This window comes from Sylvia atricapilla, chromosome 7 (genome assembly GCF_009819655.1).
Source record: "Sylvia atricapilla isolate bSylAtr1 chromosome 7, bSylAtr1.pri, whole genome shotgun sequence".
Classification (NCBI taxonomy): Eukaryota; Metazoa; Chordata; class Aves; order Passeriformes; family Sylviidae; genus Sylvia; species Sylvia atricapilla.
The window spans coordinates 2,814,061-2,837,177 of record NC_089146.1 but is presented as its reverse complement, the minus strand read 5'-3'; the positions used below and the strand labels follow the sequence as shown (position 1 = coordinate 2,837,177).

The following is a 23,117-nucleotide window of genomic DNA, read 5'->3' as shown; positions in this document are numbered from 1 at the left end:
ATTTTTAACTTGGTCTTTTTCTTCGGGGGCTGATTTCCAGCTGCATTTGCCTGAGGAACTATTCTGTTAACAGGACATTAGCATTTGGCTCACTCATTTTTCTAAAGAAACGATATATAACAAATAATGTATCTTAGACTGCACTTTGCTGGAGGTCTGGGCTCTGTCCCCAGCTCTGCCCAGGTTCTTCTGCATTACTCTGTGCGGGTCTATCTACTCCTATCTACTCCTATCTACTCCTCAGTCTCCCAACTTGCAAATTACACATAATAATACCATTACCTTACGTCGCAGCTGAAGAAAAGTGGTTTTACTATTTGTATTTAGTATTCACCTTGGGAATTATTGGACAGTACAACAGTGATTTTGGAAGTTTAGGCTCAGACTGTGACGGCTTTCACACCTCCAGCACAAACATCCAGTTAGATGTTTTCACACCCATACCAGAGTAGCAGGATTCTCTGCAAACTCTGGGTACAATAGGATGCTGCTGTTAGACCTGGAGATCTGCATTGCCTCCTATCCAACTGGCCAAGCCTTGCTTTGACAAGCAGGATAATTCAAGTCTCAATCTGTATTCAGTATTCTTTTCACATATTTTTCCTTACCCAACTTGCTAATTACTAGCACTCCATGTGGAAATGAGCTCCCTCATCACCTATCTCTACCTTCTCTTTGATCCTGCAGTAATTAGATGTTGTATTTCATCAGTGTTATTTGTCTGACAAACTGTCACACCAGTTTCCTCCACGCCCCTGCTCAGAAGTTCAGTTCTGTTAAGTAAATAAGATTTCAGTGCTTTTAGAACTGAGCCTCGTGGAAAATCCTAAAGCATTCTAAAATCAACCTTTAAGAGTCCAGAGAGCCACCAAGGTCTTTTGGCCTCTTGAAAATCTACATTTTCCAGTAGTAGTCTTTGTTTTTACAAGAATTTTAAAAAGTAAAACAACCTGTACAAACAGGAAAGGATGAACATGGAATTTAAAAATGGTCATAGACAGTATCTTGCAAATGGCTGAAGAACAGAGCCTAGAGTCTGGGATCTAATTTCTGATGTGTTTTGGCCTGGTTCCAAATTTGGGAATGATCAAAATATAAATTTATAAATTATATCAGATTATAAAACCATTTTGCACCCACTCACAAAGGAGATGAGCTCAGATCCTCATATATCAGGAAAGGGAGTCAAGAAAAATTTCAAGTTTAACATGATCTGGGCTCTGCAAAGTTGCTTCAGCAAGTTACATGGCCAACTCATGCTGAATCTCAGGGTAGATGAAGTTCCTGAAACCACCTTTAAAAGCCCCAGCGACAAATCCAAGGTGAGCATGTTATCCACTAGAAATCAACATTTTCCATATTGGGGCCAACTGCTTACATTATATATCCCCTCATTATCAAATATGTCTGGGGCTCTCCTCCATCTCCCAGATCAGCACTTCTGAACACTTGAAATTTGCTGTAAGACCAGTGCAATGTCTGGATCAGGAGCTGGAATATTTTATGGTTGGATGGCAATTCCAGCGCCCCTCCCTGATCTGCCTGCCTGTGTGCTGGGCCACACTCACTCGCCAACTGTACTGCAAGGCTGTAAGTCCTTGGGCACACGTTGGAGTGATGCACAGAACTCCTTCAGCTGCTCCAGGTGGAGCACTTGTGCTTCAAATCAAGGGTGTGCTCAACTGCTGAAGCCCAGCAGTGCAAGGGCAGAACGGTTTGTGGGATAAATGTCTGCGCAGCAAATTAAGCCTGATTGTAAATATTGCCCAATATGGCATCTTGCAAAATAATTTAATATTTATTTGGCATCCCTTCTTGAGCAGCCTGCTAGGAGCATCAGGGGCATGTAAAATGCAACATTGAGATCCAAAGCAAACAGCTTTTGCTCTCTCCTCTCAGCCCCAGCTGCTTGGAAAGCTAGTGACAGGAATTTTGAGAAGTTTGGGTTGCTTCATGGCTTTTTATAGTGCTTCTGCTTTTCTTTACCTCATATTGGTAGATGTCCAGGATCCTTTCCAGTGACAGCTCCTCAAAGTACAGTCTGTCACACTCATCAAAATCCGTGCTCACCGTCTCTGGGTTGCAATTCACGACCACGGTCTTGTTGCCAAGCTGACGCAGCGTGCGGATGCTGGAGACAGCACACCAATCAAACTCCACACTGCTGCCTGCCAGGAGACAGAAAAGTGGGCAAGGAAAGGAAGGATGCAGAGAAGAAAACATAAATAGATATTCCCAGCACTCGAGCTTAAAGAAGGAGGGAAAAAAAAAAAAGCCAGCACAGCCTCCTGTCAGCCCAGAGCCAGAAATGTAATTGTCCTCCCATGGAAATTAATCAACCACAAAACGTGAACCTCCAAGCACAACAGGTAAGTTGGCTCAGCTGCTCAGGAGTGACAGACCTCTCTAACATGTCTGTCATCCTGTGCTCATAAACACTCCAGTGTGCTCTTGCTTTCCATCTAATCACTGCTGCCTCCCAACCCACGCACTCTGCGATAAACCGAAGAGTGGGATAAACTAAATTGAGCTCCTGTTATTATAACACAATGCTGCTTACTCCAGGAAACACAAAGCATTTGCATAGATGTGGTGTGAAGAATACAAGACTGAGGTGGTTTTTACCTTCCAGAAGAGCTAAACCAACGACAGAAGAATGACATCTCAGCGGGTTTGACATTCCTGTACACTGATTCCAGGTAAGGCAGATAAGTAGAACAACACTTTTTACAGCCACTCTGTGGCTTTAAAGGTTCCAGTGACTATGGCAATACTGTGGAACAAGCATGTCCTACTGTCCCAAACCCTGTGTAAGCATTGTGGCCATCTTGAAAGGGAACAGGCACAGAGGGGCTTGAGTGAGCACCGCCTGGCCTTGGGCAATGCTGCAGGCTCCAGGGAACACTTGAATGGAGACTTGTGCAAACAGCTATTACCCCATATATTTCTGTGCTCAAACATCTAAGACACCTACCACAAACAGAGAATGGTGCACAATAAAGAACATCATTAAACGGTTATGCTTACAGTTTACAAGAAAAGCTTGGCCTTATGCTGCATTTGCAGTCATTACATGGTTGTGAACCGCTGATATTACTTTTATATATAATTGTGTGACAAGAACATTAGAAATTCAGTCTGTGCTTAATTGCTGCCCCTACCACCTAGTCACAAACTGATGGCTGGCACAGGTCACTCCCTGACAGGCACATAAGTTGTTTCCCCACTTCTGTCAAACAAGAACCCCCAAACATGCCTAAACTTCAGTTAAAACCCCACAGGAAAGAGAGGAAAATCAAATCTGAACCTGGATGTTTCCCAGAAGGGACACCAGATGCTCACTCAGTTTTTGTATTCCACTTCCAGTACACAGGTATTTTTATATGCATAAGAAACCTCAGCTTTGGAACACAATGGTCATCTGGAGCCCTCATCTGATTCTTCAGATACAACCTGGGAAAACAGCTGAACAGCTGTTAAATGGATTCCAGGCACATGCAGTAATGATCATATCCAAACATGGGAAGAGGGGAGACAAAAAATAAATAGTATTACTAGCAATGACTGTTATAACATAACCAGGCAGTGCTCCTCAGGAGACAATTACTACATCAATACATGCATGGTTTGGAACTCACTTTCACGTCCCAATCACGTCGAGTCTATGTGCACACCTGAAAACTTACAGAGCACTCTGCTGGCCCATGCCAGTGGTGGAAATATATTTATACTGCTTTTAGGGTTGACACACAAACAAAGTCCCTCCCAGGACAGGGGATCCCTGGAAGCAGGTGAAGAGCAAGGATTGCCAAGGCTTTGTGTGTGCAGGAAAAATGTGCCAAAGCAAGCACTGAAGTTAAAGACTGTGTAACAGCATTGACTCACATCAAGCTTCTATTTGGCATATTAGTTTACAAGAAAGTTCAAGAAACTCACCTGGGTTTGAATAATTTTCTTTCTAAACACAGAATATATGACTTTTGAAATGGCTTCACTTCCCTCAAATATTTTTATTTCTTTGCGGAAGTGTGAATATATTCAACATTTTCCTGCAATATATTTTCAACTATTTCCAAATAAAACTAATAAGAGTTGTTCTGTTTCTTTTTTACATAAAACTTTAGCTTTCACAAAGGAAATAAAGAAAAATAATGTCACGTGTTTAACTTCCATCCAAATCATTTAGCCTCTTCTAATCTGAAGGTGATCCCACTAAATTCTGATTACAATATTGAAATCATAGAGGAAAAGCACTCTGCTTACTTGCCTTCAAAGGATAAAAAAAAGCAAATAAAACCCACCCCAACAATTTTTCCTTGTCAATAATTGCAAGCTATTTTGAGAGATCCATGGAAAGAGAAAGTGAAAATCATCACATACAGACTTCAGCAGTCTGTCTACCCAATACTCACAGCCACGAGGAAACTGTTACTCTGTATAATGATCTGAGTGGGTTGAAAGAAAAAAAACAACATATAGAGAATTGCTTACACAGAAGCAGCCGAAGAGATCAAAATATTTTCAGAGTCACCTACACCTAGAGCTGTTAAATGCATAGTGACAATATCATCATGAGCTGGCAGTAAATATATAAGATAGGTATGGGAGCAACAAAGCTCCACATAAGGTATGAGTGTTCTCAAGACCTTAACATGTGAAAAAAGATTAAAAAAAAACTGTAAAACTTTATGGAAATCACAACTAAATACCAAGTGAAAAGTAATAAAATTCTCTTGGTTTTTTCCAGGGCATGAAATGAAATCTCCAAGCAAATAAAATGCAAACCTTCTGTAAGGGATTGATGTCCTGTGCCCTGTGCTCTGGAGGGTTTTTTCATCGTATGAGAAGAGGAATTAAGGAACCACAAGAATACCCAAAGAAGGCTTGAGGGGACAAGGAGAACAGAGGAGTTGTAAGAAAGATTTACCTATGTGATATGGTCCACAGCCCAACACCATCACTCCACAGTCATCAAATTTTACATCATGTTCCTGGGAAGGGAGACAAAAAAGTCATTAGGATCTGTACTCCACAGCACACAGCTCTGTGGTTTTCAGAATAAACAGTTTCTGGTGTTCAGCCCAAATCCACCAATCTGATCCTTCAGGGCTCCAGTCTGATCTTGCTCACTGCAGTGTAAATCAAGTGCAGCTCTCCTGGAATTAGTGGTGCTGCACCCAGAGCAGAAGAGAAACGCCACCTCTAACGTGGCTGTTCAAGCTGCCTAAGGACCTGTGAAGTTTCATACAAAAATAATGTTAGGATGAGATAAGGGAACTATGACTTCTGCATTCCCAGCACCTAGCTGTGCATGTGCAGGTGATAGATAACAGGCTCTTAACAACGCTGAGGCATTAACAGTAAATGCACTGGATCAGGACTGGAGCGAGAGAAAGTTCCAGGCCTGCAGTAAGGGGATTATATGTAAAACCATCCAAAAGAATTGCTACAGAGACTGAGGCATCTGCAAGATTTCCAGAAATCACATGGCATAGGGAAGAGAGATCAAACCAGATAGCAATGAGACTGTTTTTTCTGAGGGTGCCTACCTGCCCATTGTAGGTGATGTAGAGGTAATTAGTCACTGCTGGGTATTCTGCTGCCAGGGTGTCAATCTGTACAAGAAAAAAGGAGGGATTATGACTTGGCCAGTGCAAGATTTTTCCTACATTCAGATTTTTGGGTTCTTTTCTTTTGCCTCTTCCCCTTTCTATTGCTGTTTCACTCCCATTGTTTTCCCATCATATATCTTTCCTCATTAGGAGGCAACTTGACCTGTCCTGTGCTGTTAATGCAGCATATGCCTGACCCTGCAGCTCAGTCAACACCACACTCTGCCATCTCTTTCTAAGCTGCAGTTGTAGCTCTGCACCTCTTTGGTGAAACACAGCCCAGGAACTTTCCCCTGCTTGCCAAGGCCCTCATTCTCTGGTCTGTTCAGCAGATTACACAGATTCCTCCAGGTCTTGTGTCCTTTATAACCAGGCTGTCTAGAACCCTCAGACTCTATTCTTGACCCCATCTTATTCCCACACTGAATACAAACACACACACAATATCACTTAGGAATCTTGTGGAGTGACAGCGAAATTACTATGTGTTTATGTTACAATATAATTCATGCTTTGATAATTAATTGGTACACAAAGCAAGATTGATTTTAAACCTCCCTTTATATTTAGTTTTCAACAATTTCTTACATCATTAGTGACCAGAGAGCCCAGAAGGATAATTTGCCCATGAGGGCTCTTCACAAACTATTTGTGTCAACTACTCATGGGATGTTATACTCAGTAATCTGTCCATCTGTGTCACCAGTGACTGCTGAAGTTTCCTGAATGAACATCTGAAACACTTCTACGGAGAACACTGAACAATATGAAAGCAGTCTTGACATGAATTTTTATGTGCAATACCATTTAAAAATCTGTCCGAACTTCGAGCACTTCCAGCAATCCCCACTGACTGTCCAAATCCTTGTGAATCATGGAGAATGTGACCTTACATCATTAGCACCGTGTGTCTGCTGCTCATTACTGTTGCTGATACTGTGACTTGTACTTCATGGCTCAAGAAGAAACATATGCTTTGAAGGCACACAGGCAGGCACAAGTAGAATGACCTTATTAAGTGTACCTTGGCACACAAATCAACCCAGCACTGCAGTGCCACAGGCAGCTGAAAGAACACAGTGCAAGACCAGGCACGTTTCTGTGGCCAGGTGAGCCACAGAAGAAAAACAGCAGCTGGGGAACAGAAGATGACTTAGGCCTGAGGATACAGATGAACTCTTTTAGAAACATTCAGTAGTTTGGGTAGGGTTTTTCACCCTATTTAAGGACAGAAAACCAGCTGGTGGCAGTTTAACACCAACATACCTTAAATGTAACAATCGAGCACCTAGTGACACCGCTGTGAATACCAGATGAGCTCATTAAGCTCACGTTATCACCATCAATAGCAAATGAACCCATAACAATAGCACACTCCAGATAAAGTATTGGCCTGTAAAAATTTACTACCAAGAGAGAAGAGATATGCTCTTCATGGTCCTACCATGGTGGGCCAGCATCTTCAGCCTTTTCCTGAAGCCACATGAGTTTCCCCCTCAGCCACAAAGAACATGGACAAGAATATTCTGAGCCTCTCTTTGGGGATGCTCATGGCATTACACTGATGCCTGCAGTGCAGAAGGAACAGCTACATGGGTGAACTGTGCCCTCCTCACGTCAACATCTGAACTCATGAGGATGTTAACTGAGGGGCTTCTAAAGACAAAGAGGTATCCTGCCACTCTTGGAAGCCCTCAGCAGGCCCAGTGATGTTTCTCACGTACCTGTTTCACCCAGGGCACTATGTTCTTCCTCAGTCTCAGCTGACGGCACTGGTCTTCAGTCAGCTTCAGGCATTTCCCAATCTGTTTGTCAGAGAACCCCATCTGTTTGGCTCTCCTCAGTGTCTCTTCTGGAATTGTTTTGCTGAGATTAAATAAGAAAAACACCTCTGTATGAGGCTTTACAGGAATAACTAAAAGATACATGAGTGCTTTTGGCTCTGCACGGCATAGAGTTGTTACAGCATCATGCACATGACGGCAAGAAAAGGAAGAAGACTCAAACATAAAACATCTTTTTTACCCTTAGTGCCCCACACAAACACCTCTGTGGTAAAGTCTGTAGGCAGACGGAAAGCAGTAGGAAGTAAAACACTTACCTTCCCTGCATTTTTGAGACAGGAATCAGTGACTGATGATGAGATCCATTGGGCTAGTACAAGCTGACTGTAACCTATGTGTTAGTTTAACACAACCTGGCTTTTAGTGAGGGTGGAGTAAGCCACAGAGGCTGCTTCTGAGAAAGAAATTCCCCCAAATTTCTACTACGGCCAGCAGAGCTAATCCCTGAAGGCTCTGACTATTGGCATACTGGCTGGCTCAATTAGAAAAGTTACCAACACCTCAGTGATGACATAATTAAGAACGAGGAAAGGCGGGCAAATCCTCTTTCTTCCTCCCCTCTGAGGGGTGGTGAGGAGACCACCAGGCCCCTTCTCGGTGCCACCTCTGGGGTCATGCTGCTGGGGGAGCCACCCTGAGGCCACCCCAGTGCTGGGAATGGCCACTGCTGCCATCTCAGCGTGGCTCACAATGAACTGTGGCGGCCAGGGGCTGCCACCAAAGAAATTCAGCCTGGAGGGGCCAAAGCAAGAGGACAGAAACGCCCCTCCAGCACAGGGTGAGAAAAGGCCTCCCTCCCATGGGCTTTTGCAACTGTCTGTTAATATCTGGTAGGCTTTGCTTGGTTGGTTAAGCTGATGCCGCCCATGTTCAGCCCCTGTTGGCCATGTATCTGTCTTCCCCAGAATGTTCTTCCCTCCCTTAATCCCCATTGGCCCAGTTTTATGGCATTGCTCCACCCCTGCTGCCCTATTGGTTCTCCCAGCTCTTAGCCACTCCCCCGCGCCGTTTTGCCTTGTCCTTATTGGCCCTTTACCCTCAGATCTGCCCCTTTTACCAACGGAAAACTGGGAATTATCCATCACGAGCAGGGAGAGGCATGGCGAGCAACTCCCCGATGTGGAGCCTGGAGGGGATCAGCCTTTCAGTGCTGCAGAACTCTATAAAAACTTCTCAGGTGATAAAATCTGAGAACAAACAAATCTACAGACAGCAATTCTCTCCTGAGTCAGAGAAAAGGAAAAAGGGAGATGAAAATGAGGAGAACAACATGATGACGATATGGGAGAGGAGGAGGTGCTCCAGGCATTGGAGCTGAGGTTCTTCTGCAAGCCATGGTCAGGACTAAAATATAACAAACTGGTTTTCCCTGTAACTCATATAGTGCATGGGGGGCTGTAGAAATCCACCCACAGCCCGTGAGAAATACTCACACTAGAGTGTGTGGATGCTGAAAAGCTGTAATCCAGTGAGAAACCTGAACAGAAAGAGCAGACCCTGTTTCCAAACTAGAACAGCTCATCCTTGAAAGACTACATCCCATGAACTAAGGATCCATGGAAAAAACTGCTGGGAAGACTGCTTTGCCTTGTGGGAGGAATTCAAGCCATGCAGGTAGGGTGGACCTTGTACAAATTAGAACAACGCTGCAGAAGTTCCCAGAGAACTGTCTCCTGCAGGGAAAACGCCATGACAACATAAGAGACTCTCCTCCCTAATCAAACTGAAGAACGGTATTTTTTTAAAGTGACAAACTGAATAAAACTCCATGTTTTGTCTCCTTGGGCTGTCAGTGAGAAAGAAAGAAGGGCTGGGGGAGGCAGAGAAAGATGTTCTAAAGGTTTATTTTGGTTCTCATTATCCCCTTTTAATTCTGGTTTGGTTTTTTTTTTCTTTATACCTTTTAAGTTTTTAGCCTCTTTTGCCCTTAGAATGTTTTTCTCCTAATCCTTATCTCACCCCATGAGACTTTTAGTTTTTCTTTTCCCCTCCTCAGCTCAACTATAGCAGAGGAGAATGGTTTTTCATGGGTGCCTAGCTTCTAGCCAGTGTCAAACCCCAACACCACAACAACTGTATGATCATTTCCCATTGCAGCCTCCACAGAGGACCTACAGTGCTTCCTTTTTGGGATTCAGTATCTCTACAATTCCATGCCCAAACTTTAATTTAATATCTCCCTTACATTCTTCTTCTTAGTCCAAATTTTAAACCTAGGCCTCACCAGACTGGGCTGGACCAATCATTATGTATGTGCTTCCATCTCCTGCCTCTCACTGCACTGCCCACTCCAGCCAAAGGCATGAAATTCTTGGAGCTCTGGGATGAGCCTTTCAGAGGAATAACTCTGCCCTGACCCTGTGACCACTGTGCTCAGCTGGGAGACATGCCTACAATTTGTCCTGAGTTTTCTTTCTGTTGTTGAAGATGTTCTGCCTACTTTCTGAAATGACCAGTCTTTGTGAAAAGCATCTCACCTCAGAGATCCGTAGCAGAAGCAAGGCTTTAGAGGCCCACCCACAAGGTAGGTTTTTTCTTGTAACAGTCTCAATAGAACCTTTTCCATATTTTAGTGTTGTTTCTTGTATTAGGAAAATGGAGTGGGGGGACTGACCAGGTAAAACAGGGGTACCTTTTTGAATTCGTATTTACAGCCAGGGTCTCTCAATACTTCCATTCATTCTTGTTCTCCTGGTTTTGCTTTTCAGAAGTTTTGCTCTTTATTTCAAACACATTGCTTCCCCCCACTATTTCTGAAGATAACATTTTCCTGTCCATTTTGCTCTTCATTTTTTTCATCTTTTGCATTCCCTCTTCATTCACTCTATGCTGTTCTCTCCTACTCTTCATCCCATTTTGTTTTGACTCCATCCTTATAGTTTTGGCCTCCTTCTCTTTCTAAGCTACCTTTTCTAAGCTTACCTTTTGCCAAAACATAAAAAAGCCTGTATTTCTATCAGCACTTCTGCTTTACATCTTCATTGGCAAGAGCATTCCTGCCTGCCTAATAAATCAATATTTTATGAGCAAGCAAGCTCTGAATAAGGAAAAAGGAATGATTAACAAACAAGCAATTTTCCTAAATCAGAGTTTTTGAATTATGTCCTTTGCTTGATGGAATTTTAAAATAAATTTTATTATTTTACTTGCATGGGAGAAGAGGGGTAAGACCATTTCATTGCAATGTCTCAGGAAGCTGAAGCATGCAAGAGTCATTGGACTGGATTTTCCACTCTGGCTTAGCCACAGAGCAGATCTGCTGCCCTCAGTAAAGTCAGGCTAGTGTGAAACAGGTGAGAGCCACACAAGTGTTAAACCAGCTGTTCTGAGAACACAACTGGGAACCAGAAACTCTTGGGTTCAGATCCCTGGATAGACAGGATTTGCCCGAGGAATTTCCCAATGCCACCTCCCTCCTTGCCCTGGAGTACGCAGAGAGCCCTCCACCTCCCTGCAACAGCACAGGAGAAAGGGAAAGCTGGTGAGAATTTGCACTCACAGTAGAAACACTCACAGTACCTCCTCTGCTCCATGTCTCAGCCTGGCCCCACAAACAGCCTGCTCTGCCCTCAGGGGACTCCAGGCAAGAGCACCTCCTACACCCTGGATCTTCTCTACAATCTGCACCACATCACCCTTCTCCCTCCAGCAAAGCTTCCTCTTCCTTAGTGTCAGAAGGGAAATTGTGGCTGCCACATCCCTGGAAGTGTTCAAGGCCAGGATGGACAGGGCTCAGAGTAACCTGGGCAGGTGGAAAGTGTCCCTGCCCATGGCAGAGGGTGAAATGAGATGAGCTTTAAGATCTCTTTCAACCCAAACCATTTTTGATTTGATTAAAAAGTCCTGCCTAATCCAGCAGGTTGAGCTTCCCAGGTTTTGTATTTCCCAAAGCAGGACCCACTCTGTGGCACCACACTCTATTAAAACTCATGGTTTCCATGCTCCAACACCTCCACCAGAAACTCCTCTGCTTCCTTTCAGGCCGTTCTGCTTTCTGATCTCAGCTCAGAGGCAGGACTTCTTACACAAATCACGAACACCACAACTGAAGGCACGGATGTGTGTTTTACAGAAGCAAATGCAGCAAACTCCACCAATTCTCTGTCAAAACTGATGCTAGCAGTCACTGGCGATTAAGGACTCACCCTCCTTAGAATGAGTGAGTAGACCTGATGACCCCAAGAAAATGAGCCTCTTTCAGAGCCGTTTACTCCCTTGCCCTCCCTCCCTTCTGCCTCAGGAACACACATCGCTGGCTGTCATTTGATTACTGTCAGAGACAGCAAATTGCCTTCATTTGCAGCTTGTTTTCATTCCATTTCTTGTATCTCATTATAACAATATCATTCACTGTCACCCTCCCTCCCAGCTGGAAGGGTAGAACAAAAGCAGTGATTATTTTGCACCATGATTCATTTGCCTTGGGCTAGCAGCTTAAATTAGGTTAGGCCACTTACTAATCCATGCAGAAAGGTAACTAGTTTTTTACAGGAAAACCAGCATGCAATAGAGAAAAGACAAGTTCCTAGAGGGGAAATGGAACGGTGCATTTTTTCTATGCATTTTTTCCTCTGCTACTCCTAAAGCCTGATAGAAGAAATCAGTAGAATTGGTCCACCATGTTTCATGGGAACTGAATCAGAGAATTGCAAATCCTCAGCACTGGTATGGAAATCAAGCTGCCTCTCTACGTGTACTGGACACACATTTTCATAACTGAATAATTTCCAATTAATCATGGTAATTTTTAGCATTTATGTCTCAAGCTTCATGGAAATAATATAAAGAAACATGCAAACAGTATGGTAGGGTGATGTTATCTTGCAGATAGCAAAGCAGACATGCAGAGGTTAAGAACTGACAATTTGTAAGGGGCAATTCCCACTGCCTTTGCTCAGAGACAGCCCTTTAGACAAGCTAGAGACACTAAAGCCAGCAGGAGCAGAATCAGGCTGATCTCTTAGAATATTTGAGAGCAAATAACCCTTCAAGCTCACCAGAAATCCAGCACAAAAAGATAAGACAAAAATTCTCAGTCCTGGATACACAAAATCACATGACCCTGTCTTACATCACTGCCTCCCACTTTTCCCAGGAGTATCACTTACTTTTCCTACACAGAGCAAAAAGTCTTCCAAAAATTAAACCCCCTCACTAGCTTAGAATTAATTCTGAAACAAAGGAAGACTAAGCAACCATGATTTCAGGCTTCTCTAATGCTCCTCTTCCTAACATTGGCCTTTGCAAAGTGAAAGTCAGGAGTTTTAGACCTTCAAACCCAAACAATTAGACTTTTGCACACTGCCATGATTATTAAATGGTTGTTCCTCTCCTCTGAAAGCTGAAGTCCCCTGCTCATTTTGCAGTTTATAAACAAAACTTTTGCCAAAACATAAAAAAGCCTTTCCCCAACCTTGCTTGCAATTCTGTTTCAGCTTCCAGTGTTGAGTTGTAGTTGCTTTTAGTTTAAAATTCCACCCTGTCATCTTTGGACCTCTGTCCATTCACATTGATAATAAATGATAAGAGAAAATGGAACAAATTCTGCTTAATGAGGACATTTTCACCTGACAGAGAACCTGGAAGTAAATGTATTAACTGACTGGAGGAACAGTGACAGCATGGAAATTATCAGGAGACCCTGCTTCAGCAGAGCCCTCCCTTTCATCTGACCAATAAAGATGCCAACAGAAGAAACACTCTTTTTCTTGTCTCCCAAATCAGGCTCTGCTGCTTTTTAGGTGTGTTGTTAAGTTTATGCCTATCCACATATTACTTAGGCACATGTAAATAGGTCTTGATCAAAATGATCAGGAATATTTTGTGAACTGAGAGCCATAGCCTGAGCTGGGAGCATTTGGGACACAGCTAGTGCGTGTCTCAGTTCACATGTGCCCTGCCAGCTCACCCTGCACCCTCACCTCTGCTCATCTCAGAAGCTACAAACGTGCCTTGGACATGCACAGAGGAGCTGCAAAGGTGAGCACATTCTGCCTCAGCCCAGGGGTGCTGAATGCAGCTCCTCCCAAGTCTGAAGTGGTTTAAGCCCAGACTAAACTTTAAGCCCGGTTTCACTATGGCAAGCAAAGTGGAGCAAAAGTGAGAAGTGATGGAAGCAAAATGCATTATGCTCAGTCCTGGGAGAGCTCATTTCTCAGTAGTCATAGTCCTGCAGGGTTTCAAAAACCTGCTGAATTTCAGGCTGAGTTATGTACAAAAGCGTATTCTGTCTCGTTTCCTCGCTGTCCTGCTCTGCTTCAAGGCTCCTAGTGGTTTCCTTGATTACTTCTGATGTTTTACAAGATTTTGAACATGCTACAATTAAAATAATGAGATCATGGTATAAATTCTCTCCCTGCTCCTCTTCTCAAGGAGACAGATTGTTACTAGTTTTCCCCTCCTGAGAAACTCATGAGATGACTGACAAAAAGCTGTAAAAGGAGCGCTTAAGGAAGCAGGAGCTGTAAACCAACAAATATCACTCACAGAACAATTGTCACTCCAGCTCTCTGCACCTTGAACATTCTGGTTCCTGGACTAATAAATCTCATTGTGGACATCTTGATTTAAGTAACAGGAACCTCACACTGTGCCCTAAGACCTGAATGACTCACTCACAAGATTAAGTGAGCTAAAGCAGCAGCTCACACCAAAACACAGCCAAGAAATGGGTTGTAGATGTTTCCTGAAAGCCTATTTTCTACCCGTGGTAAAAGAGAGCTTTGAGATCTTTGCTGGGATGCCATGGTACAGACTGTCCTGCTCCTGGCATTGTACATACTGGTTACAGAGACTTCCCAATGGCTTTAAAAGGCAATGTCTCTATATCCTCTGCATCAAGGAAAAACATACATATTGCATTTGCACAAATGTACAGATGCTTTTAAAGAAAATACAGCTGTGAAATTATTACCAGTGGCTCTACAAGGCAAATAGAAAGCATCTTATGTCAGATAAGCACAAACAACAGTGTTGAATAGCTGCTTGTATTTTATTCTCCTCATGTACTGCATTCCAAACTTGTTCCCAAGCCTTTCCTGCCCTACAGTTAAAAAAGAAGACAAAAGTAATCTTGCCAATTAGCTAGAGAGGGGCACTACAAATATGTCAGTGACAACTCCTCAAAGAGCATAGATCAGCTCAGATTTACTATCACTGCACCTGGTCTGCTTGATGCCCACACAAGACCTGTCACCTGTGTGACACATTTTAACCTGTCCCAAAAGTACAGGGGTCAGCAGAAACTGCTGCTGAGAAAACAGGGGGTGCAGCAGGCCCTGTCGAAGAGCACAGGTTATTGATGGCCTGTCTGAGTTTCCCTCCCTGCAGTGCTTCCCAGCTCACCTGCTGGTGCCAGCTTTTCATTCCAGCACCTGTATTTCTGTGCCTATTCCACCACAATCCAACAAATAGTTTTCAAAGCACAAAACACCAAAGATGCACACGTAGCATAACACATATACGATTTTTATATGTTTAGCAAATCAGCATATCTGACAAGAATCCCCAATTAGAGACACAAGTAGTGAGATTATTCTCCTCTTTGAATTCCCTCTCTTTCAAGAGGAACTAAACTTTTTTTATGAAGTTGTGTCTCAGAGCTGGTTTCAACTGTGGCTTTGCAGACAATCTAATCTTGGACCCACAGCCTGGAGCTGTTGGAGAATTTATTTTGTCTTTCTGTCCAATGGCCTAGGTAAAATGATACCTATAAATACTATGCTGGGCTACAGAGCTACAAATATATGTGTAAAGAATATAGAAGATATATAAAAGAAAAAAAAAAAGGCAAAAAATCAATTTGGCATCACTGTCACTCCATGCTCTTTAAAACAGTCTCTCTCCATCTTTCTTGTCATCTCCCCTGAGGTACTGGAAGGCTGCAGTTAGGTCACCCCAAAGCTGAACATACAAATTGTCTCACCCTCATTCACTTACCAGTGCAGATTTTCACTCCACTGTAACTGCTCACACTTTTGCAAGCAAACTGTCAGGTATCCAGGGATATGGGCTCCCAGAAGCCTTTGTGATAAACAACTTCTCCCATGGGCAACTGAGCAGAGCACCCAGCTACAAATGCTAGGCTAAAGTGGGTCTGCACCCTCCCACTTTTGTTTTTCCCCTTTATTAACCCGAATCTCTTTGGGAACAGCAAGAGTGATAGTCAGGACTGCCCTTACTCCTTTCAAGCACACAAGCCAGGAGGTGTTTTCTCACAACACCCACAGAGCAAGGACATATTTTCCTTCAAAACAAAGCTCCAAAGTATAAAATTATCAAAATATGATTGGTGCCATCATTTCCTACTGTTAGCAGGCTGGCTAGTTCAGTATCTGCCAAAAAGAGGATCTGCTGTTTCCATTAAGGTTAATTTGAAGAGTTGAGATTTCAAGTGACAGAGTTCAAGTCACTGCACTGACAGACTGGCTTTGAGACTTTGGGCAAGCTCACCATCTCTGTGCTTTGCTCTTCACAGTGGTGGTTTATTATGCTCCTCTTTCCTCAACTGAATTCTACTTTACAGCCTTTAATCAATATTGAAATGTCCCTCTTTGAGCAATATACTCACACTTCTGTCTGCTGAAAGATGGCTTTCCTGGGTTTTACCCAGACTTTCTCCAGCAGTGAACCTGACCCCACTACCTCTACTTTCCCCCCATCCCTGTGATCTACCAAGTAATGGCAAATACAGTCAACTGCAGGTTCCATTGGTACAGAGATACTTATGTGACTTAGGAACACAAATCCTATTGATTTTCAACAAGGTTTTTATCCCCATGTCACTTGGGCTAAGTGATGATTTCACCACACCTGCCTGCCTCTTTACCTCTATATAATCACACTTATTGTACATTGTCCTTGCATACAGCCACTGTTTTCAGGGATCCCAAAATCAGGAACAAACAAAAATAATCATGGCTACAGGCAAACAAATCTTCACTACAAACAGTCAAAGAATAGATGTAAATTCCAAAATTCCCTTGCACCTAGGCCTAGTCAAGTACGCCTTAGATGTTACTTCTAAGCCTGGGTTTCAGCTGTCCTCCTGGGGATGCTTGGTATCTCTGGACCCTGCTTCAAATCTGACTCGCTGAGGACTGGGTCCATAGTCCTGGGCTAAAAGGGACATTTCAGTGCGTGGTGCCTCAGACAGCTGGACATGGTCTGTCCAAACTTCCACCTCCTTCATGAGCTGTCAGGGTGATGAAAAGCCAGCGGGGTCTCTCCAGGCCCTTCTTCCCATTTTCATTCACCGGACTGGCAAGGCCAAATCTAGGGAAATAATTCCCAGGTAACAGCACATCCTATTGCACAGCCACTGCTTCATACACCACCACCTATTCATGGACTGACAGCATGGGATAGTGCTTGCTCCTTCCATGTGAGTGTGTACAAGTGGTTTTGTTTGTTTAGGTGCATGTGCGTGGTGGGGAAGGTTGAAGTTAAAATTACACTCCAGGTACAAAGGTAATTGGTCACACAACAGTATAACCCTCTCAAATGTAAGTTTCCAAAATAAAAAATTGTGAGGTCACAGGAGAAACAGCAGAGGCACATGTTTGACATGTTTGTGATATTACTTGTTATTCTCACAAGTATGCTCAAAATGGCTTTCTTTTCCCAATTCAACTCAGGCCATTTGCTTTCCTGCAGCCACATCACATCTCTGAAACAACTTCTCCATCCTGGAGGGCCCAGAGGCAGAGTCAAATGGAAGCACTGCTGCAGCATGACAAAACTATACAGTCCCACCTTCTTTAAAAGAAGTCCAATCTTTAAAAAAAAGTTCAGCGGGACAAAGGTAAACGGGGCAGAGGGTGCTTCTCCCCAGTCCCTACCGACTCTGCAAATGGCTGTCCTGGCCTCTTCACCACAGAGAATGCACAGACGTTTCTAGGGAAGTTTTCCCCTCAACATTGCATTATCCCACACAGCTTTTCACACGCGTAAGCAGATCCTTTGCAAGTATCAGTGCTCAGCCCTGAATTGCTGCACACTGCGAGGATGCAAGGCAGTGTGTGGTGTGTGAGAGCTGCTTCCTGAACTGCTCTCAAAGGCCTCCACCTGCCTCTGATCCCCTTCCCCATCTGTCTGCCACACCCACTTGTTCTAGCTCTTCATTTCCTCTTGGCAGAGACTATCTCCCTGTTACCAGTCTCTACAACAGCTCTGCAGGGCCCAAATCAAGACTCTTGTTACTCCAACTGCATCCAAAACCTCACTGCAAAGAACCCCTAAACCGACACAGAGACAAAAAAGAGGAGGTGGATCCATGCAAACAGCCTGTAACAGCAGCAGTGCCCAGGATCAGGGCAACTCCTTCTGGTTCTGGTAACTGTACTCCAGCAACAGAAGGATTTAAAGCAGTGATGCCATCACCTCTCATTCTTTTCAATTGGAAATTATCCTGTAGCACAGGTAGAACTCATGCCAGGCATGCTGGGGACTGGAAACAGCTGGCTGCAGGAAGAGCACATGTGTGCCAAGTCTCATCTGCATCACTCAATTAGCTTTCCCTTGGCTGTGGCAGAGATACATTTCCTGTTGTGGCTCACTGGACTAGCCTCTTAATTCAAGTCCCAAGTGTTTTTCCCTGGCTCTTTGCCTTTGTGCCTTCAATGTAATGCAGCTGGACAGTCCATCCCCTCCCTCCAGTGCTGGCTGGAAGGTAAGACAGTTTGCTTGCAAAAGTGTGAGCAGTCATAGTGGAGTGAAAATCTGCACTGGTAAGTGAATGAGGGTGAGATAATTTGTATGTTCAGCTTTGGGGTGACCTAACTGCAGCCTTCCAGTACCTGAGGGGAGATGACAAGAAAGATGGAGAGAGACTGTTTTAAAGAGCATGGAGTGACAGTGATGCCAAATTGATTTTTTGCCTTTTTTTTTTCTTCTATATATCTTCTATATTCTTTACACATATATTTGTAGCTCTGTAGCCCAGCATAGTATTTGTAGGTATCATTTTACCTAGGGCATTGGACAGAAAGACAAAATAAATTCCCCAGCAGCTCCAGGCTGTGGGTCCAAGATTAGATTGTCTGCAAAGCCACAGTTGAAACCAGCTCTGAGATGCACCTTCATAAAAAAAGTTTAGTTCCTCTTGAAAGAGAGGGAATTCAAAGAGGGGAATAATCTCACTACTTGTGTCTCTAATTGGGGATTCTTGTCAGATATGCTGATTTGCTAAACATATAAAAATCGTATATGTGTTATGCTACATGTGCATCTTTGGTGTTTTCCACCTGGTGAATTGTGCACCTAAGGATGCTTATTAAGGTATCCCTTTTTTATCACCCTAACTGTATCTGGCTTGTGATTTTAGGACCAGTGAAAAGGCATCAGCAGGATGAGGGGGAACAGGTTCACACTTACAGACAGAAGATTTAGATTAGGTATTAAGAAAAAATTCTTCCCTGTGAGGGTGGTAAGGCCCTGGCACAGGTTGCCCAGAGAAGCTGTGTCTGCCCCTGGATCCCTGGAATTGTCCAAGACCAGGACAGGGCTTGAAGCAACCTGAGATAGTGGAAGGTGTCCCTTCCCTTGGCTGAGGGTTAGAACTAGATAATCTTTAAAGACTCTTCCAACCCAAACCATTTTGTGATTCTCTCTGTGATACCACCCACAATCTGATCTGAATTGCAAGAATCCACTCCCAAGGGACACGACATTGCTTGTGCCTGATAAAAATGCAAGGCTGGATACTGTGTGAGGGCTCTCTGTAGCAAGCTCCTGTACAGCCTGCTGCCTGGGCACCACAAGGATAAAAAACTGTGTAGGGTGGTACCAGCTCCTGATCACTGGTCGTGTAATCACCCATTGCAGAGAGAGGGAAAGCAACCTCAAGGATATAGCGGGGTTCAGGAAGATAAGCCTCTGTGGAGTGATGCTGATTTACACCAGCTGGGGATGCAGCCATCCTCTAGGGCATCATTCCAGAGCATGCCACTCCCACAGTGACAAGCTCAAACTGATTCTGGATATGGTGGCTTTTTTCCCTCAGGAGCTGCACATAGATGTTTAAGAGGTCAGATACAAATGCAACGTGACACAGATGTTAGAGGACAAAAACTCCTGCAGCCGAACAACAGCTTTCTGCAAATAATCAAGCTACTCTTTCTCTTCCACATCTCTCTCCTCATTTATTTTTGTTTAGCTCCAGACCCCGGTTGTTCCGGGTGCAAGGGAGAGCAAGAGCTGCTCAATTAAAAGCTCGCAGCTGGTAAAAGGCAGAGATGACGCAGGTGAACCGAGGAGCAGCTCGGAGCTCGCTGCCTCTGCTGCGCTCCCAGTGCCATCGTGTGGTGACACGTGTGGCCACAACAGGGACCAGGGGCAGAGAAGCCAGCAACACCCGGCCAATAACTCAGCAAAGAGGCTCTCTCAGCCTCGTAAAACATGAAGGGAAAGCTCAAGTCAGCAAGAGTCTGTACTGAAATACAGCCCATTCCTTTAATTTACTGCTATCTTTCCTGTTGGCTTTTATATGGTCATTTTTCTTGAAGGAAGAAGATTTATATTTAAATATGTCTGGAACCATAGATGTTTGAAAGCGTGGTACAAAAGCAATACTCACACATACTGCATGATCATAACAAAGCAGAAAAGCTTAAAAATCAATAGTCCAGGCTGGAAATAAAATACAGTGTATGTGACCCTCAGGTGCAGTAAGTCAGGATAAGTCCAGTGCTGAGTTTGAAAGGTAACTCTGTCCTAGGTACGTGAGTTACTCATCACAGGCCATCCACATTCCCAGTCATAGTCTCAGAGATAGTGAGGGTTTTCCAAAATAAACCATAACTTCCATAACCCAGGGAGTTATTTTACCAAAAAGAGTGTGCTCAAAAATTTCTGCTGACTGAGACAGTGAACTGGGTTTTTAGACAACACTGTTTATTCCAAGCACTTGGATAAACTTCTCAGCATTGACAGCATCTGTGTTCACCTTAAGTTTTTGAGCAGGATTCCCAGAATAGTTGTTGTGCCCTAGGACAAGGCTTTTTTACCTGTTCACATCCTTTAGGATCTTCTCCATGTCCCTGATGCTGCGCATCTTATACAGGAACCACTTGTCAATGGCTGTGAGTTTGTGAATGACATCCACGGGGACCTCATTGTCCAGGGCCTGCCAAAAACAGGACAGCACCAAACAGCCCCTTTAGCACAAATACAGACCTGCAAATATCAAATATCTGCACAAATAGAGATGCAGTTTCCAAACAGATAGCAGCAAGTATGTATCATAAAGAAAAATGTTTTGTAGATCAAGCTGTACAAATCGAATGTTCATCTACCTCCTGACCCTGTCTCCTGCAGCAGTAGAAACTGTGACCAAGAAGGAGTGCAGGGAGGCACCAGCCACTTCTCCCTGTGCTCTGGTTCCAAAAGCTGGCTTCTGTTTCAGTGAGAGACGTAATTTGTTTTCCACAGAGCCAGCAGCCAGACAAACTCATGGCAACTAGGCTGGGTGGCCACTGAGAGCCTGCTCAGCTAACTACAGGGAGCCACATTCAGGCTGCAGTGACCAGTCCTCCATCTGCACCTCTTACCACTCAAGTTGCCCAAATCTCAGGCCCACTGCCAACCTCCTAGCTGCAAATGTAAAACAGGAAGCTCTGGATTCTCAGCCGTGAAGAAATGTTTTCCTTTGGAGCATAAATCTTGATATACCCTTGAAATACAGAGCTGAACCAAAGCATGTGGCCTTGCATTACCTTTAGCTTCTCTCACTCTACCTCCAGATAATGTCAAGACCATTCAAATTCCCTCCTTTCTCTTGTGGGGTTTATTGATGGGTTTTTTTAAAAATCAATTCTTTACAGGCATGGGATAAAAAGAAACCCCACAGAGGTATTATTCATAAGACAATGGGTTACAAAACATGGTAATATTTAAAAAAACCCAGCACCTCAGAGAGCCCTCAATATGATGTATTTTCCATCGGTGCAATTTCTTGGGTCTCATCAGTGGTATACAGTTACAACTCTCCTGACAAAGCAACTATAATCAACCATAATGATAATGCCAGCACGGTATCTTTGCTGAGCTAAAGCAATCAGGCTCATTAATTTCTTACCATGCTTAATTGTTTTCTTGCAGGGCAGCATCCCTGGAACAAAGCCAGAGCAATGCCATTGAAGAAAATTCCAGAATTAATCCAGGAATGAGCATGGTCCACTGCACCCCAGCATTATTACCCCGAGAGATGAAACTTTTGCACAACGTTGGTGTCATCACCATGGGCTTCAGCAGTGGGGAGATCTGCCAGCTCAGAGAAATGGGACACTTCAGGGAGGCACCACCCACATGGACAAGGGATGGGCAGCAGCTCTCCACAAAATACTGACACCACCTTCTGCCTTTTCCAAAGAATTCCCAGGCAGCTTGCCTGTATCTCCCTCTTGCAATTATCCTCTTGTTCTGAGAGGTCACAACTGCTCACTGGAATATCCAGTGTGCTCATAAGCAGTGGTGAAAATCCCACATTAGTGGGACATAAGCAAGTAATTTTATTTCTGTCTATATATTTTTACAAAACAAATGCAGCCTTGCACATCTTCAGGATCTCCAAGTCTCAGTCAGTGGTCCCCGAGCCACACATACACACAAACAAGCTTTATGACCACATACTCTTAAGATGGTTATTTAAAAAGTGCCAGGGAACTTCAAAGGAAACTGAAAAAAAATTTTCCCTTCCACTCATTCATCAGAGGAGGGGCGGAGAAAATCAACCATCTTCATTCCTGATGCATAAATCTGGAGACTGGGAGAGAAGAATGAGTTTGCAGACATTTCTTGCTCCCTATCAGTACACTCCAGGGGCAAAAGTTTCCAGGCTTTCCAGGCAATCATGTAGATTTGTTCAGAGAGGCTCTGAATTCCAATGGCTTTCCTCTCTTTAAACCTACATGAAGGAGTAAAGCCAAAACACACCATGGAAGCAGGAGGAGACAGACACAGCAGGACAGTGTGACTTCAGAGCCCTGCTCAACTTCAAGAGCATCCCATCCATTAGGGCCTGGCCCATACTGGGCAGCCAAGGGGTTTACAGGACTGCCTTCACACCAAGAGCTGTGGAGCAAGCCTGCCCTCCAGCCCAAGCAATGGAGAACAGCTCAGCTGCCTTGTTTCCTCTAGGCCAGCACCCTTGTTCCCTCAGTTCCATCCTGGCTCCACACCAAAGAAAGTATTTAGCTGCCTCTGGACAGCAACACAGGTGCAATGACACATCTGTAGTGTGGACAGAGAGGAGACCAGGGCCCTGCTGTGAAACAGAGCGTGCAGCGACTCCACAGCCTAAGCCCTCTGAGGCCACTTGTACACAACACTAAGAGGAGCAGAAAACACCCGACACCACCTGAGCATCCCTGCTCATCAGGCTGTTCCAGCCTTGCAGCACTCCCACTCTAGCCAAGGAACAAGTCTCATCTATGTCAGCCTCTCTCCTGTGCCCTCTCCTACATGACAACAGGGAGCCCCCGTACAACAGCAGCAGCTCTGAATGGCAGCTGAACTCCCCTTCCCTGCACCTGAGCAGTTGCTGTTGTCATCATCCAACAGCCAAAAGAGAGAGAAAAAGTAAAAAGCCTTGGAGGGCTGACTAGTGGTATTGGAGGGGGGAGAAGATATATAAAATATAGCAAAGATCCATCCTGTTTCAAAC

The 23,117-nt window shown here is 44.1% G+C and overlaps 1 protein-coding gene across 1 annotated transcript in view; it reads right to left on the bottom strand.

Annotated features, from left to right (window-relative positions):
• Positions 1-23,117, bottom strand: part of CPS1 (carbamoyl-phosphate synthase 1) — a 90,628-nt gene that overhangs the window by 27,873 nt on the left and 39,638 nt on the right. The window contains exons 21-25 of the mRNA XM_066322425.1: positions 20,461-20,579; positions 7,337-7,478; positions 5,550-5,615; positions 4,928-4,991; positions 1,987-2,168 (exon numbers count right to left, since the gene is read on the bottom strand). Of these exons, the coding sequence (XP_066178522.1) occupies positions 1,987-2,168; positions 4,928-4,991; positions 5,550-5,615; positions 7,337-7,478; positions 20,461-20,579 (573 nt within the window). The remainder of the gene's footprint in view (positions 1-1,986; positions 2,169-4,927; positions 4,992-5,549; positions 5,616-7,336; positions 7,479-20,460; positions 20,580-23,117) is intronic.